Here is a 17,941-nt window from a genome sequence, read left to right on the forward strand (position 1 = left end):
ACGTCCGTACGTATTATTCTTCTATTCATATGTTGTTGAGTCGTTCAGTTTGCACAACGGTTCCTCACCAACCGATCCGTAGATTACAAACGAGTACGGCATTACGTGAGGCGTACGTGATGTAGGTGTGTGGGTGGACGTGTGACGTTTACTTCTGATATCGTGTCGAAACATGTTGACGTGTAGCGGATGAAAAAGGTGTTAGACTAAGTTGACGTTTTGTTAATAACATTTACATAACTTGCGTTAAACTTGTATAGCAGAATACGGGAATAAGAAATGAAATATAAGAAGTAAGTAAAGAAATATAAATGGATGGTAATTTTTTGCTATACATAATAATAATGAATATAAATGCTTATCTATTGTACTTTACAAAACTACTCATTTACTGGAATTTGTAATTTTCTTGCATGCTTCAGTCCGTTAATTTATTGTTAAATTCAATCTGAATGCTAGTAAGGAAGCTAAGATGAACAGAATACAATTAGAATATAATGAAGTGGAATGGAATGGAATAGAATATTACTTGGAAATGAGATCCATGTAATTTGTACTTATAAATTTATATAATTTGTTTTTTACTATTCATGTTACCACTGTTCAAAATTTTATTTGATTATACATTTGTAAGTGACTTCTTTCAGGTACTTTACTACACTAAATTATTGACTTTTTTTTCAGCTTTGATCATTCTGAACTACTTTTTAATATTATACCTTATTTGTAGAGTTCGGCTTTATCAGTCAATTTTTACTTAATTTTTGCCGAGTACTTTGCACCTTTTTAATTTTTTGATTATTGTTTGCTTACATTCAACTGTGTTACAGGCATGAACCATGATGGATGAATATATGACGACATAACATCACCGGCGCAAGCTATCATGGAATTAGGTATTTGATAGGAAATTATCTCTTATATTTCTGACTTGTTTGTATTAAAAGCAGACTGAGTTTTCATTTTATAGAAAGAAAATATTCGTTAATTACTACTTAACTACTGAGATAGCAAATTTATTGCAGTAATGATAACTTGGATGGTTTCATTGCTGACTTTTTATGATTGTTAGTTTTTTATAATGGTGTTTCTATCTTAGAGCAAGCGGAACAAGCATTTTATAGAACAAAGCAATGAGTAATCTACAAGCAGAAGATAGTCAAAGATATAAAACAATATAAAACAGTTTGAAGATAACAGAAATAATTACCCTTAAACGAAGTACCGATGTCGGTTTGTTCCTCGTAAAAAATGATTTCATCATAAAAGAAATGATTCATTCGCATCGGGAATGAGCCAATTTTTTTGAGCATGCACTGTCTGAAATTTTATGCGATGAATTATCCGAATGCAATTTAAATAGTCCACTTTCCCGTATTTAAGTGCGTTCTCTTTTTTTTAATTTTATTATGTTTTAATTTTGTTTCATTTAGTTTTTTTTTGTTTCAACATTTAAAATAGCAACAATGTATGTTAAATTTCCATTTATGTTTTTGTTATCACTATAACCCTCTGCATCACATTAAAGCGATATTTACTACAGTAATTTCTTCCACTTGCATAAAAATTGCACTGCTCTCGTATTCAAGGTAGTAAAAAAATGCAAACATCTTAAATTAATCTCGAATTATTATTTCATTATCATTTTATGCTCAACTAGTTGTTTTCTTATTAAATATGGGTAAAGCACAAGTGATGGCACATCGGTAAAAAGTTGATAATATTATGACAATTCTAGAACTTTTACATATGATTGCTGCAATGAATTGTGGTAAGTATTTACAAGTAACAGTTTTTTCACTCCAAAAAAAACATAACGCTTGTGCATTTCTATTGCTATGAATAAGGCTTTAAAATGGTAGTGAATGTATTTGATATCAATGGGAATAATTTCGTTTTTCTGGTACATTTTCGTTCTTTTCTTTTTGCTTTGTTAACACTTATGCATTTTTGATTTTGCACATTTCGGTTTATTAATGGCTTATGCTGTTGTATATTTTGATCATATTTTCTCATACAATTTTTTAAATGAGTATTACTGATCATGTTCCTTCCACCATATACTGAATGCATAAAATAAGTGCTGCAGCAGATTATTTATTCAGATTACTCGCTGTATAAATTAAGATTCTTTTTATAGGAACGTCGCTTAGCAATAATCGAAGACATTGCTTGCAGCGTAGCGATAGTTTTGAGTGTGAGTCACTGATAATGAATATCACTGAACTAGCAGAAAAGGAGGTAAGGGTGTCATTTTCATGATCTGTGTAATGTAAAATGTTTCTTCAGTGAATAAAAAATTAGGGGATTTGTAGTCGGATCAGCAGATGAGGATGGAAAATAGTAAATAGTAAAAATGGTATTTTTATAAATTATAGAGAAGTGGAGGGTGATAGAGATTATTACAGACATTTCTTGGCATCCTCAGGTAAAATATGCTTTATTCATAATCTAGTAACTGCTACAACTGTTTATGAATTTGTGAATCTTCCAGAGAAGGGATGAAATTTCGAAGCCTCAGCGAAATAACTTCCAGACTACATATTTTAAAGATGGTAAAAGGAAAATTGATTACGTTCTGACTTATGAATGTAGTGAGATGGATGGTGAAGAAGAATCGAGTAGTATAAACGATGTAGAAGATGTAAGCAGTGCTTTAAAATTAAATATATTTGTTAATGGTTTGTTACTCACTCTCGATTTCATTTTGTTAGGCGGGATTCTTCCAATTTTAGCTTACTGATATTTTAAAACTTACAGCTTGCTACACAATTCCGCAAGCATGCTATCAGTTGTAGTTATATCATACTGGACCGACAATACGGTACTATATGGGCCAAAATAATGAGCATATTTTCTCGAGAAGCTATCAGAATTTCTGCAAATACCAGTTTCAAAAGCCATCTTACATGGTATTGTTATAGAGCGCTCATGCAAGATCAAGAGAGGAGAAAAAAGTAAATAAACGCTTACAGTACGAGGCGAATTTAAGGGAGCTAGGATTGGAATTAGAGCATGTTGAAGGAAAGGTATGGTTTTTACAATTTGTCCCTTATTTCTAAGTTTCGAACATTTACGGCGTATTTTCGGAAAGATTTCATATCACATTTTTTTTATTTGCATTTTTCAGTACTTAGTTTGAGGTTGAAAATGAATCTGAACTTCTAATTAATGAGGAATGTCAAGTTTCATTTACTGGAAAATTTCTACGCAAATGGAGAATTTTTCGATGTAAAATAGGGAAACAGCTACTTATAAAAAGTGATTCATATAAATTCATTCAGTTTTTGAAACATGTGGTTTTCAGTATTGCAAAAGGACTCACTTTGTATTAGTTCATGCACCATTTTTGCTGCTAATGAAACAAGCTGAAAGTCTTTGTTTGAAAATGCCAGTATTGCAAAGCGATGTGAAAGTTAGTTGATTTTTGCGATGTGAAAATGAATTATAATGTTCAGTTATAAAATTATTTTATTATTTAAAATTAACATTATTGGGACCTTATTTTTGTCTCAAGCAATATAGTTTTATTGAAAAGGTACAGATGATATTCACATGTTTCCTTGCCGTTTCCTTATAGCTTAAATCTACAGGAGTTAGTAATATCAAGAAGTTTTAAATATATTTTCCCATAAACTATTTTTTAAAACGCCAGATTTATGACATTGAGGAATTTTTTCTTGTCAATGAAATACTTATTTACATTGAATTTGCAAAATATTAGTTTCTTTATTTCAGGAACGAACCGTTTTGGAAGGCATATTGGACAAATTTATGAAAAGATTTCGTTTTTTAACATTTGATGAGAAGACAAATGAACGTTTAAAAGAACCAAATTATTTTACAGCTCCCTTTGTGGCTGCCCATTTGGAATGGTATTTTTATTTGTTTTTTATTTAAAATCTCTACTTTTAGACATTGATGTATAAGAAGAATCAAGATAAGTAAATAAATTTATATGTGATTCAGTAGGAAAAGGCTTTATTTTCGTAATCCATATAATTAGCTCTTTCTTGGTATGTGTGAACTGTAGGATTTATTTGTGTAATATTCTATAGTTATGTTGGTCACGAAAATCCGGACACATTTTTTGACGACTCAGAACGAAGTCGGTTAGTGTATGATTTATTAATTCGAACTAGGTACGACACACATGAAGCTGAAAAGTATCGCGTTGGCATACAACGTTTGATCAAGAATAATACATATACATCAGCTTTTCCATTGCATGAGGTAAATTTTGATTATTCAGGACACTTTTAAATATTCAGGTGCAAACTTTTATAACCTATTATTTGGACAGAAATGTTTGGTTGGTTGGATGGTTTGATGCTTTTTATAATTCAGTTTATGTTTTATTTTTTTATGTATGTTTTATTTGGCAATAATTTTTTGTCATTTTTATTCTAGGACTGTGGTTGGAATGAATATAGTGTTGATAAAAGCACTGATCGTGAATTTTTATACTGGAACTGGGCTCGTATTACAAACATTTATAAATATCAGCCACTTTCTTTAATAAAGTATGTCATTGTTCTTTTCTCCATCTCATTCCGTCTTAGGATTTCCATATCAAAATTATGCTCAATTCTCATTGTTTTGATTCAAGAACGGAAATTGGATTAATGCATTTTATAAATTGAAATCGATTTCAACTGAAGTTTCCTTTTATTGCTACTGACGTCAGAATTAGTTTTCTCATTTGAAATCAAATCTAATAATTCTTTTCTCCATCTCATTCCGTTTTAGGATTTCCATAGGCAAAACCGAAATTATGCTCAACTCTCATTGTCTTGATTCAAGAACGGAAATTGGATTAATGCATTTTATAAATCGAAATCGATTTTAAATGAAATTCGTTTTTATTACTGCTAGCGTCAGAATTAATTTCGTATACGGTGTTTTAATCATTCACTAGAAATCAGATTTAATAATAAACATTATCGGTGTAGAGTTGATCTTTGGTGGTTATAGGATGGGATTTGCTTTGCTTTGGAAGTTTGACAACAGGATTTGTTAGATTAATGTTTGTAGGAAATATTTCGGCTCAAAAGTTGGATGGTATTTTGCTTGGTTAGGTTATTATACGAAAATTTTAGTACTTGCTTCTATTATCGGCATTTTATGTTTTACTTATGGAATATTAACGATTTCAGAGGATATACCGAGGTTTATTTTTATTTCTGTTTAAATTCGGATTTGTTTTTATTCATTTTTACACACACACGTCGATCTTTTCCACCAAATTTTCAAAATTTGGGCAAAGTAGAACACTTATTGAGATCTTTCTTATACAGGTAGCATTTTAAACTTAGATCTTATTTTTTTATAATTGTTTGTAAGTGGTGGCATTCCTAAAGTTTTATTTGATAGGATAATTAATTTGATGATTAGACTTACTAGAAATTGAGGAAATTATAGGCAGTTAAAAATGAAGAGCAAAATTTGGCGACAGGTCTAGCAATTTTATATTTTTGAGATGAGTTTTAGAGCATTTTCCATTGATTAAAGAACTTTTTGCATTTTAAGTGAATTGCAAATTTGAGTCCTAAGATTTAGGGTTTCTTGGATTTTGAATCTACACTGTGCTGTTTCAGTAACGACATTTGTGGTAGTGATGGAATCGGTGCTGAAGTAATATTATGTCCAACGTGTGACAAGTATTGTGATTACACTCGACTTAATTCTAGCTGTATATACTCAAAGGTGTTGTCTAAGTGCTTGTGATTATTTTACAGTGAAATTAAAAAATTTTTCCGAAGCAAGCTACTGAATCAAGCAGGGCATTCTTTGCTATTTCTTTCAATTCCTGCTTATATTTTTTACCTTGCTTTTTTCAGTATTATGTGCTTTTTTTGTGTCTTCATTTTACTATTAAAATATAGTTGATGACTTAGACGATCCTTTTTTACTTTATACATTTATTTGTAACTTATTGAGTTGCAGCTGTCATATGTGTTTGATAATACGTCGACTGTTATATTTGCTGCCTTGATGAGTGTATTTGCAACGCTGTTTCTGGAAGGTTGGAAAAGATATCACGCTGAAGTGGCCTGGAAATGGGGCTTGCTTGATTTTGAAGTTGATGAGGTTTTCCACTTTTTTTTCTTTGAAGATTATAATAAATGTTTCTAGTAAAAATTTATATTCAGATTCTCTATAATTCGCTCAAAACGCATTAATAAACTGTAGAATAAGTAGTAGTAAACATCATTCTTATAATCATTCTAGTAAACGCTATACTGCTGCAAAGTTTCTCTCTATTAAAATTTGTTTCTTTTTTTTTCTTTTCTTTAATGCATTAAGTCCTATTTCTTTTTTCTTAATAAGAATCGTTGGCTGAATGTATTATGTTTACAAGCACCATTAGTTCCATCGTTTTTGAACACAGAAGTTTTTAAACTTTTCGTGATTAAATGAATTATTTACTTCAGGAAACAGTTAGGCCTGAATACCAGTTACGTGTTAAAAGAGCGAAAACAATGCGAATAAATCCGGTTACGCAAGAACTGGAACCTTATCTAGCATTCAGTTATAGATTTCTGCATTTAATTGGATCCGGTGTAACTGTTCTGTTCTTTGTGAGTTTCTTTTTTGGTAATCAGTTAATATAATTTAACTTTTTCATTTAATAAGGACATGCTGAAATGCGACGAGAATTTTTTTGTTAGCAGTTGAGTCAACAGCCTAGTTTTTTTGTTTTATTCTGTATCATTGTTGTTGTTGTTGCCTATGAATAATGTGAAAGACGATGCGATGATTCTTTTTTTCAATTACTTTTAAAACTGCTTCGATTATTTGTGTTTTCTGCAGCTGTTTCTCGTGATAGCATTCGTTATTGGTATTATAATTTATCGAATCGTATTCTCTCAGGTTCTTTATCGAGTGGATAAAATGAAACCATATGCAAATCTTCTCACATTCACTACTGCTGCCACACTGAATTTAGCTATTATTTTAGCAATGAGCTATGTATGTTTGAAAATTTTTTTAATTTATTCAAGATTGCTGAAAATAACCTGCTTTTGTAGTTGTTTTCTGCCGATGCCTGCGATTCAACACGACAAAACTCACCTAACTCGGACACCATATGGATGACAGATTGAGAGCTCTTTAATGATTTGGTGTTTGGTAGTGCGTGGCCATTCTTAGTCGGTGGAGTGATTTGTCTGGTTTAATCTAATAGCGAGAAATACTGTAGCCTACTAAATAGTTATTGGATTTTTATCTAGACAGTTGCAGGCTAAGGGAATATTATATTAACAGAAGATATTAACGTCCAACAAAGTAGGTTTCTAAATTTTCGAATGGTACTCCTGGGTTTGTTTTTTAACCATGAAACTAGCTTAGAGAAGTTAACATCATGAGAAGAGAACGATCACAAAAATTACCCAAATTAGAGGGAAACTAAGGTACCACTTACTTCTACTATTTCACCTGCGATTCCATTTGCTTTTAGCTTTATTCATATCTGGCGCTGAAATTAACAGATTGGGAATGTCCAAGGACGCAACTTGAATTCGATAATAGTTACACGTTTAAAGTTTATTTATTCCAGTTTATCAACTACTACTCGTCCATCTTTTACATTGCTTTTGTAAAGGGCAAGTATGTTTTAAAATTTTTGGATTTAAATTTGATGATCAATAATTATATAACGAAATCAATATTGCATAAGTACTGCTAATCTTTCTGTATGATGTGATGCTACTATCTTTTTCCATTTAATTTAGTGGCGGTTTGTTCATCTATTCATTTTTATGAGCGAATGATTTATGGACTGTATTTGAAATCATTTTTGATTGAAAATATGCTCTGATTAAATTGAGGCTGTTTCTGAATTCATTTTCCAGCCACCGTATCTCTTTTGTATTACTTTCATCGAGGATAACTAGCCATCGCTGTAATGACATTTTGGACAGCCATTTCTACCATTTCTGCTCAGTTTCACGACGTTCGTAACGTGATCTATTTGCCTTTTACAATAGTAAATAAACAAATTACCTTAATTCTAATTTTTAAGTTGATTTTTTTCTCACTGCAATGTTTGGTGATTATTTAGAAGTTTGAGACTTATCATTCACTTCAATTCAATATACACTTCACTTTGTTTTGTTATGTATTTTTGCCAATCTCGATTCTTAGATTACTCTTTTCAAGACATCACCGCTTATGCTTAACAACACGCTGACACTGGAACTTTAGTTTTGTTTTCATAGCTGGATAATTTTTCAATATATTTCTTATTTTTTTATGAGGCATTATATTTCGGAGTTAAAGATATCATGCATGTCAATCTTCTGTCAGATATGCTTTGGTCAGCAACAAACCTTAATTGTATTCATGCGGAAAAATAACAAACAGTTTTCCGGTTCATCTTCTAATTGATCAATTCCAGGTTAACGGTATTCTCTTGATTCTCATGCTGATAATGGTGTAAAATCAGCAAATTAAGAATGTGCAATCGATTTCAACAAGCATTTTATAAGTGGATTTCTTTAGTTTGTCGAGCGTACCTGGACGACATTATTTTGGTCTCCGACCAGAAGAATGCGATCCAGCTGGTTGTATGGTTGAGCTTGTAATACAATTGGCAATCATCATGTGCGGTAAACAATTCTGGAATGGTTTTGTGGAATTTGCATGGCCGTAAGCAACATTTCTCGGATTCTATTATCACTTTCTTTAGAAATGAAAACTTTACTATCCATCAAATGATTATTGATTTTGAAAGTTAGTTTTTAGAGTACTTATGACTTGGTTCCGGTCGCTGCGGTTATTAGAAACCAAAAAGCAACGAGACGAAAGAACAAAACATGAACTAGCCAATCGAATGGCTAGATGGGAGCAAGATTATGTACTCAATCCTACATATGAACAATTCTTATTTGACGAATATTTGGAAATGGGTCGGTCAAAGTAATTTCGATGTTTATATTCTGGTTTCTTTTAGATATCAGACGGTGTGAAAGTTTTGTAAACAGAAAGCATAGTGATTGCTCTACTATTAGTTTATCTCTTATCAATGTCTAATCCATAAGTTCTCAAGATTAAATTCTTTTAACATACATATATCTTTTTCAAGAATCTCTGAATCATAGCTTTCTCTTTCAAAATACTCACTGTTGAACGCTGTAGTATAGGTAGTTTTTTTTTTTTTTTAAACTCTTAGGTTCATAGAATTTCAAAAGATATTCTCTTCAATCCTTATTTGTGTGCCTTTTACTGAATTATTCATGATAAAATGAACAGCAACAGCTTTCCTCAATACTTTTTTCATGAAAAGAAACCTTTTTTCAGTGATACAATTTGGCTTTGTAACTCTTTTTGTGTCAGCATTTCCACTTGCTCCACTTTTTGCTTTGGTAAATAATATTCTTGAAATTCGAGTCGATGCATACAAATACGTCGTTGCTACTCGACGTCCTATACCGGAGCGAGCACGTGATATTGGTATCTGGTTGCCTATCTTAAGCATGATTAGCAGAGCAGCAGTTCTCGTTAACGTTAGTTTCATTTTCATTTTCAGCAAAGATCTCAATCTCACTCTAAATTAGTAGAAAAATATTGTTCATTTGAAAAATTGATACCTTGTTCAATTGATTTGCATGAAAGATATTTGAATAAAGTAATAAATGAACTGATTGAACAATCAATCGCTTTTTATATTATGCAATGTAATTTTCTATTTAAAGGCTTGCATCATAGCATTTACAAGCGATTTCATACCCCGTTTTGTTTATCGATTTGTGTATATGCATGATGAATTGTATGGATACGTGAATAACTCACTCTCCTTTTATGATTCATCTGAAATTTTTGTCAAATGGAGCGAATTCAAGAATGATAACATAACTGTTTGTAGGTTGGTTTATAAAATTAGATAGCACTTCTTTTTATAATTCAAATTTTACATTAATTTTAAAAGATATGAGTTTGTATAGTTATTTTTGAACAGTCCGAAATAAAATGTAACTAATATACTTCATTTTGCTTCAGAAAAGTTTTTGTTTTAATGGTACAAGGATGTTACTACCATAGGCTTGATGAATATATGGTATAAATAAGGAAAATGATCCTTTTTATATCTCACTGACACTTTTATTTGTTTTTGTATAGAAGCTATAGAATTTCGTTATTCGTCAGGTTCCGTGACTACAGAAAACCACCATGTACAATCGATCCGTTAGCAAACTGTGACAATGATTATGGTTTCACAATGCAGTGGTGGATTGTTTTTACTTTTCGCTTGGCATTTGTCCTTATTTTCGAAGCAAGTTGTTTATTTTGTGCAACAAATTACTTTATAATTATAATAACTTACCTTGATTTGAGTCAAAATATATGTTTCGAAACAGAATAACTTTGAAATGAAGGTTACAAAGATGGCTACTAACATCAGTAATTATTATAGCAAAAATTCGTAATGATGACATTAATGTTTCGTCCTCCATGTTTTAGGAAAAAATCTGGTTCATTTTCATTTGATGTTTCATTATTATTTAGCAATGTAAGTTAATAGTAAATGTAAATTAACTCTATATTCTTGATACAAGCATTTATTTATCATTGACAATGAAGTTAGGAATATTTTTGAATCGATTTATTTGAAGGATACTCTATTATGTTTATTTATAATAGCAGCTTTGTCGGACTATTTATAGAACTCCCTCAAATAATAGCATAATTGGGGTAGTGAAAATATGACAATGTTGTCAAAAGCATGGCGTAGAAGTGGGGAAACCAATAATACATCTGTAAAATTGTTGGTTATTAATTATTTTAAAGATTTTTAACGTTCTTTTTGGCATTTTTTTTTTCTTTATAGCTTAATTCCTTTGCTGGGGTGTCGTATTTTAAGTTTTTCAAAACCACTGCATTGACAGCTATCCATTTAAAGTTTTTTCATAGCAATTCATGACATTCAGTATGAAACTGATGTGACTTTTAGTTTAATGGACTTTTTAGATATGACTGAGTTCGATTCATTTGCTTCACATCTGTATTATTTATGAATATATTTTTTTAAGCATTTAGTGGCATTGGTTAAAGCTATGGTTGCTTATGTGATACCCGATATTCCAGCGAATATTTTCATTCAACTACAACGACAGCGTTTCCTCGCACGACAGGCTCGAATTTCAGATATTACTTCAGGAGTCAGCGCCCGAAATGGTTCAGAGAACGGCCAAGATAATACAGAAAAAAAGTATATATATATATGATCTTGATTTATTTCATTTGTGAAATAGTTTTTATACAAATTGTGCGACGAAAATTTTTCTCAACACAGTTACGAGCATTATTTTTTCCGATGAATTATTGCTGATTTAAATATTTTCAGTCAGGTGGACTCTGCTCAAAACGAGCTCGTTTTCCAGCCGGGACAATTCAGAAATGAGCAAGCATCGATTGAACTAGAAAAGGTTATGAGAGAAGATTTTAATAGGCGAGCGCACTCTCTTCTCTCGCTTCGAAGTCATGGCAGTGGTAGTTTTCATACATGTCAAGATTCGGTAGATTCAGATGGGCCTTATATGTAACTTTACTTGACGAAAATACTGTTTTTCATTTGCCTTTTGAGAAGTGTTACTTTCTTTTTAGCAAAAAACATCGTTTTTCAAATTAAGGAAATAAGTTTTATAGATTATTAAAGGCTATGAAAGGAAATTTTAGAGCTTGCTAATGTTTTTTTTTTTTTTCACCTAACAAGAAAATGGGAGTGAATAGCTTACACGTCTTCATCTCTCAGTATTGCTTTTTAAATATATAATGTTGATGTATTTTGTATTGATATTGTTATTTGTTTTTCATATTTTTGTTGTGTTGTTCTGCCCACTTTGTTGTCCTTCAGATGTACTTTTCTTTCCCTCTCTGTTTACTGTCATCCATAACTCAGTACTCTCGTGACAACAACTTTAGCATCTTTTCATTTTTCATATCATTTCATTCACATATATAAATATATCATTAATTCGTGGTGTTAGTTTTATAATTTTCATTATCATTTTTTGTGACTTGTGGTATCATTTCTTCACTGCTAAATTTCAGCCTTAAATTTTCTTTTTTCTATGTTGGTGATTTTGTTCAGATTATCATGCCTTAACATATTTGTTGTGGCTTTTAGCCACAACAAAATCACTTTTAGATTAATTGTATTCAGCAGTAAGTAATTGTTTCTTTAATTTCTAATTGTCGTTTCTATTTGGCAATAACTTATGTTTTTGTCACGCTTCTATATATTTGTTATTTATTGAAATATAAATACACTAAAAGCTTATCTCTTGCATTTAAAGTGATTTTTTAACTCGGAATTTTTTAAATTCCTTTTAAACTGGATTATTGATTTAGGGGCTTATTGTATATGTTACTTTTATTGATAAAAATTTGTAATGATTGTTAGGTTTGGAGAGATATTCTATGATCATTTTATGTTTGAATGATGGATTGTTGAGAACTTAACATTTTTGTTTAGAATTCAAGTTACGTCGAATGGTCACACATTTCAGGTATTCATAATATGCAAAATAATTTGATTGATGATGTTATTATCAAAGACGTATCAAATGATCATGAGTTATCACTTGGTCTTTGGATGTTTTGCTACTCATGTAAGCAGCAATTGTTCGTTTAATCACTAATTTAAACACTTAGATTCTTCAATATTAGTTTATTTCATAAATTATGCTGGTGGATTGATACTTTGCTTAATGGGCGAACTGGAGTAGCTGAGGCTTTCCATCATTATCAGTGATATCAAAGTTCGTTTTATTACTGATCGCTACAGAGGGGATCAATTTATCTCGATCTTCGTTCTCCATCGTAATGCACAGCTACATTAGAATTTTTTTTTTTCTCTCTTAAAATTAACAATAAATAAATGCGCAGTGAATTCACATCTAAAAATTCTAAAATTTCAAAATTTCAGTGTTCAGCATTTGCTATAAGTGTAGCTGCTGGTTATGAATGTTGCATCTGTATTTCATCTTGAAGAGAAGCTAAAATATATTAAAATGCTCAAAAGTTTATGTGAAAATTGGAATGAAGTTGTAGAATATCTGCGGTAAGATAGATTTGCGTGTCGAATTGATTATTACTTCTCAATTAATAATTAACCTAAATTGATTAGCCACAATAATCAATCAATCAATTAATCAGTGATAACATTTTAGAATTTGTTTACATGTGAGTACAATGACTGAATTAAACTTATGTTTACATTCTTATTGGTTAGCCATGTAATTGTATCAAAATTATATCGAAATTTGCCGTACTTTTTTAAAATAATTTTCTAAAGTGATTATTTTCAAAAATCCAGAAAAATTTTATTCAAATAAATCAATATTGTATATCGCTTCTATAATTGATTCCGGTCTTTTTTTTTTTAACTTTATTTATCCTTTACTCGTATTGTGATTGAGCAGTTTTGTAATCTAATTTATTTTGAACTTAATTGAAACTGTTCGAATGATATTACATTAACCTTATTCTTGTCCACAATCCCTTTAAATCTTATGTCATTAACTGGATTATACTGTATAAAGATAGTAATACTATGCAGAATATTTTGCTTGAAAAATTATGCTTACCAATTGATTAATTAATTAGTTAATTTTATTATGAAATAAATTTGGTTGAAGAAATTTGGCTATAAATGATATCAGTTACTGTATAAATGACACACATAGAAAGATAAGTTAATTTTAATCTCACCTGTAATTAGACATCAAAGATTTTAACTGTATGGAATTTAAAGCTGAGAAGACTATCAGAGAAAAAATGAAATTGAATAAAGAGTTCAACGTTTAACGTATTGCTTGACCTTTATGATTTACATTTTCTTCGATTAGCAAGCATTATTAATATCTACAATCATTGAGTAATTTATAATAGGCTATTAATAGTATAAGTGGATGTGAACGTACATCACGTTAAACGAAACGTGCTATAGTGTAGTGGAACGTATTTTCTACGTTACACGTACTATAATTTACGTGTTGTGTAATAGCCATTCAAAGTGATATCTTTTACGCATTAAATGAGTGAGAAAAATTGAGCATTCTCTATTGGTGTAGTTATTTGAAATGCTTACACAATAACAATAATTGAAGAAGTATCAAATTGCTGATTTATCGTGTTTCATTGAAGATTTCTGAAGTTTTGAGAGGACCGACATATCAACGTCAAGTGTCACCTCTTCTCTTTGTCTGTCTACACATCTATACATATGCATATATCTTGATATTTAGGTAGATAGATAAATAAATAAATAAATACACTTATAGATTTTGTGACAATTGATGATTTAAACGGCTTGAGCCACTTCAGTCACACCACGTATCCATTTGCTTACCTTTCCCTTCTTTGTTTTATTAGTATCTGTAATACTTATCAAACATAAATTACTGTTTATGAAGAATGATTAAATATCTTCTAAAAAAAAAAAGGTGTGAACCAGCATGATATGTTTACTCTAGTGACAAAGAGAGATATGTAAACAATAGTATTTGCTTTCAGAATATCTTTCGGATTATCTATATTCACAAATATCACCAAAATGAAAATTTAATTTAATCATGTCATGTCATACATACTTCTCAACCACTTCATTCATTTCTGAACGACTGTTAGCTTATTAGCTCAAATAAATTAGACATAAAGGAATAAATTAGATTATTTGGCGTTATCTAATTCGTCAATTTAACAAAAACAACTGCACTCAACTTAGTTACATTTCTACATTACATTTTCACTTTATGTCAAAGTATTTCAACAAACCTACTACTGAAGATTTAGCAGATAGCTTGAATGGAGTAGATTTATTTCACGTTTCAAAATGTCAGTAGACGTGTGTACGTGGAAGCTCTTTCTTTAGTTGAGTATTAATTATTGCAAAAAAAGTGAAAATCCTTACCAAACGTTTCATTATAACTGAAAATTCATTAATGATTCGTCTTGTTACTATTTGTTGACAAATAAATTAGCTCAAATTTTGACCTCTCACTTAGAATCATAATAATTTATCAATTTACCTTTAAACATATAAGAAACTAAATCAAAAAAATTGTCAATACATAGCTAAAAATTAGACATTATACTAAAATTAAAATTTGATAATTGATAGATAACATTTCAGATAGATAAGTGATAAAATCAAACTTCTAATAATTAATTGCTAACAATAATTGTATGTAATAATCTTAAAAAGTTAATTTTCTATAAGCACCACAATTACTGTGTCACAATATTTGTTGACAGAGAGTTTCCGTCTTTTCGATCTACAGGTGTAACCGGTATCTATTGTTCAATTTTCTATATTCTATTGATATGATCGAGTCAGTTACTTACTTAGTCAGTCAATCACTACGATCGTCTATTTTCCATACAAACTTCCTTTTCGTGTATGTGTGTATGTATGTATGTGTGTGTGTGTGTGTGTGTGTGTGTATGTGTGTCGTCCGGCTTATTATCTTCAGAACCAGCAATCGGAGCACTTTCCACAATTAATAATAGCAAAAGTATTTTCAAACTTGGGCTGAGTGCTGATTCTATTGCATTTCAATGCAGCGATTTAGCAGAAATTTACTGATGAATTCCCTTATTCATCGTGGAAATTTTACGTAAATAATAAAACGACAATATTTTGCTGATGATAATGATAATGATGATGATGATAATAACGAAGATGATGATAGTGATGATGATAATGATGATGATGATAGTGATGATGATAATAATGAAGATGATGATAATGATGATGATAATAACGAAGATGATGATAGTGATGATGATAATGATGAAGATGATGATAGTGATGATGATAATGATGAAGATGATGATAGTGATGATGATAATGATGAAGATGCTGATAGTGATGATGATAATAATGAAGATGCTGATAGTGATGATGATAATGATGAAGGTAATGATAAGAAAGTAACAAAGAACAACTATGCTTATTTATAATTGTTTTTCTTTCTAGTTTTTATAGTCATTTTAGAAAATGAGCCAGAAGTATAAAGACTAGGAAGCTAAATATGCTTCATACAAAATATTTTGCATAAAAATTTTTTCTCGAAATATTTTCATTTTTATTTCTTTTGAAATATTATTACCTCCAAATGGAAAATCTTCATTTTTTAAAATAAAAATATATGGATCAATGGAGTAGTTTTTAAATTTCAAATTTCAAGTAGTTCTCAAATAAACTGAGCAGTTTTTTTTTTTTTTTGTTGACTTTGTGAATAAAAATTGTTCTTTGATCTTCTGAAAAAGACCGATTGCAAAAATCATATTTCATTGATTTATTTTAATCATATTTTTTTACTCAAAAAAAAAAAAAAAAAACTTTTTTTTATCCAAATTATACAACAATTAATATTCTACTATTCTTTTTCTTTAATGAATTAACTTATTAACTCATCCATTTTCTGCGGTCTTATTTTAATTTTTATATAAGTATTTTATATAATTATTACCTCTATCACATGCTTCTTTCAATTTGAGCAGAAATAAAATTGTAATTTGAATATTTTGGGTTTGAATGAATTTTGAATATTTTTCAAGCCATTTATTACAGTTAGCACTTTTTATGTTAAAAAGAGGAAGAAATTTTAAGAAAAACTATTCACTCATATATTATATATATTTGGATTCTCAAAGCTATGTGATTCCTGAAATTAACCTGAAATAGTGATTTTTTATTTTTTCGCTTAAAACATATTTATGTAAAAATTTTCAGGAATAAAAATTTTTAAATTAATTAATAAATGATAGTAAATGAAAATGAACAAATGAAAAAGTAAATGAAGGCAATAATGGAAAGATGGAAGAAATTTGCAAACTGAACCTATTGCCAGGATATAGTTAATTAATATTTTGATGACACATCAAATTCAGGATGGGTGACAAATGTATAAGTCATTGTGCGTTGAGAGAGTGATGCTAATCGTTTTATGAAAAATTCATCACTCTAACAGCAGGTACAACAATATGGCACGAAGCATTTTAGCTTTTCAGTCAGTCAATTGGAGGAGAGCAGACTAGCCACTGTCCTGTTGTGGTCAACCGAAATGACCGTTAGGCTAAGCTCTAATCTAAGGATTGGTTTAGCAGCCACCCATTCATTGCATCATCATTCTCTCTATCCTTCATGAACAATGCATTCATGATCAGCTTATTTCACTCCCTAAAGTCAATTACCTCAACAGACACACACACACATATATATACACACACATATACACATACACATACACATACACACACACACACACACACACACATGCACGACATTTACCAATTTATTATGACCACAACAATTAAACTAATCTCGAATAGGTATCCTCAATTATGACTCATTTGGTTTATTCTAGACAAGTCGAAACCATCGCTGCTAATTTCAGGGCAAATTATTATGGAGAGAATGCATTTTTAGTGAGTGTATTTGGAATTCAACAAATATCTTCAAATCATTTCTTCAGAAAGTTTTCAATTAACCATTTAAAAAGGTAAACAAGAATATCAATTTTTGTTTACCAACTTAGAATGATCCATCCCGTATAGAAGTATTTTCATATGACAACAAATTCTTGCAAAAAATCAAAAATGTTTCAGTAAAGAAATAAAATGATGCAATATACTGCTAAATCATTCATTACTTATTTCAATGTAACTTTATCGATTACTTTCACTTTCTTCTTTAAATCGCTAAACATTTCATTTGTTTTCCATTTCAGTGGTCACTCTCAATTGACCATTACATCTCTGTTAAATGTAATCATAACATTATGAAAGATGCATAAATAACATACAGTAAGGTATGATGAGAGAGAGAGAGAGATGAAAATTGAAAAAAGGGTGTTTAAGTGGAAATAATTTGATTGCTGCAAGGAGACTTCATTTTACTTAAGCTTATTTGGATTACTTTCAACATCATTTT

The 17,941-nt window shown here is 30.1% G+C and overlaps 2 protein-coding genes and 1 non-coding gene across 4 annotated transcripts; 2 read left to right on the forward strand and 1 right to left on the reverse strand.

The window, feature by feature from the left end:
• Nucleotides 1-886: 886 nt before the first annotated feature.
• Nucleotides 887-11,543, forward strand: Bm4450 (Transmembrane protein 16C, putative; the record flags this gene model as incomplete). Of its 2 annotated transcripts, XM_043078052.1 has the most annotated exons (22): nucleotides 887-896; nucleotides 1,739-1,771; nucleotides 2,141-2,241; nucleotides 2,495-2,644; nucleotides 2,925-3,029; nucleotides 3,308-3,415; nucleotides 3,739-3,875; nucleotides 4,059-4,233; nucleotides 4,411-4,523; nucleotides 5,035-5,169; nucleotides 5,598-5,706; nucleotides 5,947-6,090; nucleotides 6,435-6,581; nucleotides 6,814-6,972; nucleotides 7,460-7,608; nucleotides 8,503-8,649; nucleotides 8,746-8,909; nucleotides 9,301-9,506; nucleotides 9,696-9,865; nucleotides 10,147-10,273; nucleotides 11,031-11,209; nucleotides 11,345-11,543. In XM_043078052.1, 22 exons carry the CDS (start codon nucleotides 887-889, stop codon nucleotides 11,541-11,543), a joined length of 2,967 nt encoding a protein of 988 aa, XP_042933986.1. The 2 variants fall into 2 exon arrangements, with proteins under 2 accessions (XP_042933986.1, XP_042933987.1); XM_043078053.1 differs by lacking the exon at nucleotides 1,739-1,771.
• On the reverse strand, nucleotides 7,050-7,292 carry Bm15525 (the record flags this gene model as incomplete). Its single annotated transcript, XR_006227918.1, has 1 exon — nucleotides 7,050-7,292. It is a non-coding gene; the product is annotated as a Eukaryotic small subunit ribosomal RNA (ribosomal RNA).
• Nucleotides 11,544-12,520: 977 nt separating the features above from the next.
• Nucleotides 12,521-15,966, forward strand: Bm10332 (Uncharacterized protein; the record flags this gene model as incomplete). The annotated part of the gene is made up of 2 exons (XM_043078054.1): nucleotides 12,521-12,611; nucleotides 15,686-15,966. The coding sequence occupies 2 exons, from the start codon at nucleotides 12,521-12,523 to the stop codon at nucleotides 15,964-15,966; spliced, it is 372 nt and encodes a 123-aa protein (XP_042933988.1).
• Nucleotides 15,967-17,941: the final 1,975 nt, after the last annotated feature.

This window comes from Brugia malayi (assembly GCF_000002995.4).
Source record: "Brugia malayi strain FR3 genome assembly, contig: Bm_v4_Chr2_contig_001, whole genome shotgun sequence".
In the NCBI taxonomy this organism is placed as follows: domain Eukaryota; kingdom Metazoa; phylum Nematoda; class Chromadorea; order Rhabditida; family Onchocercidae; genus Brugia; species Brugia malayi.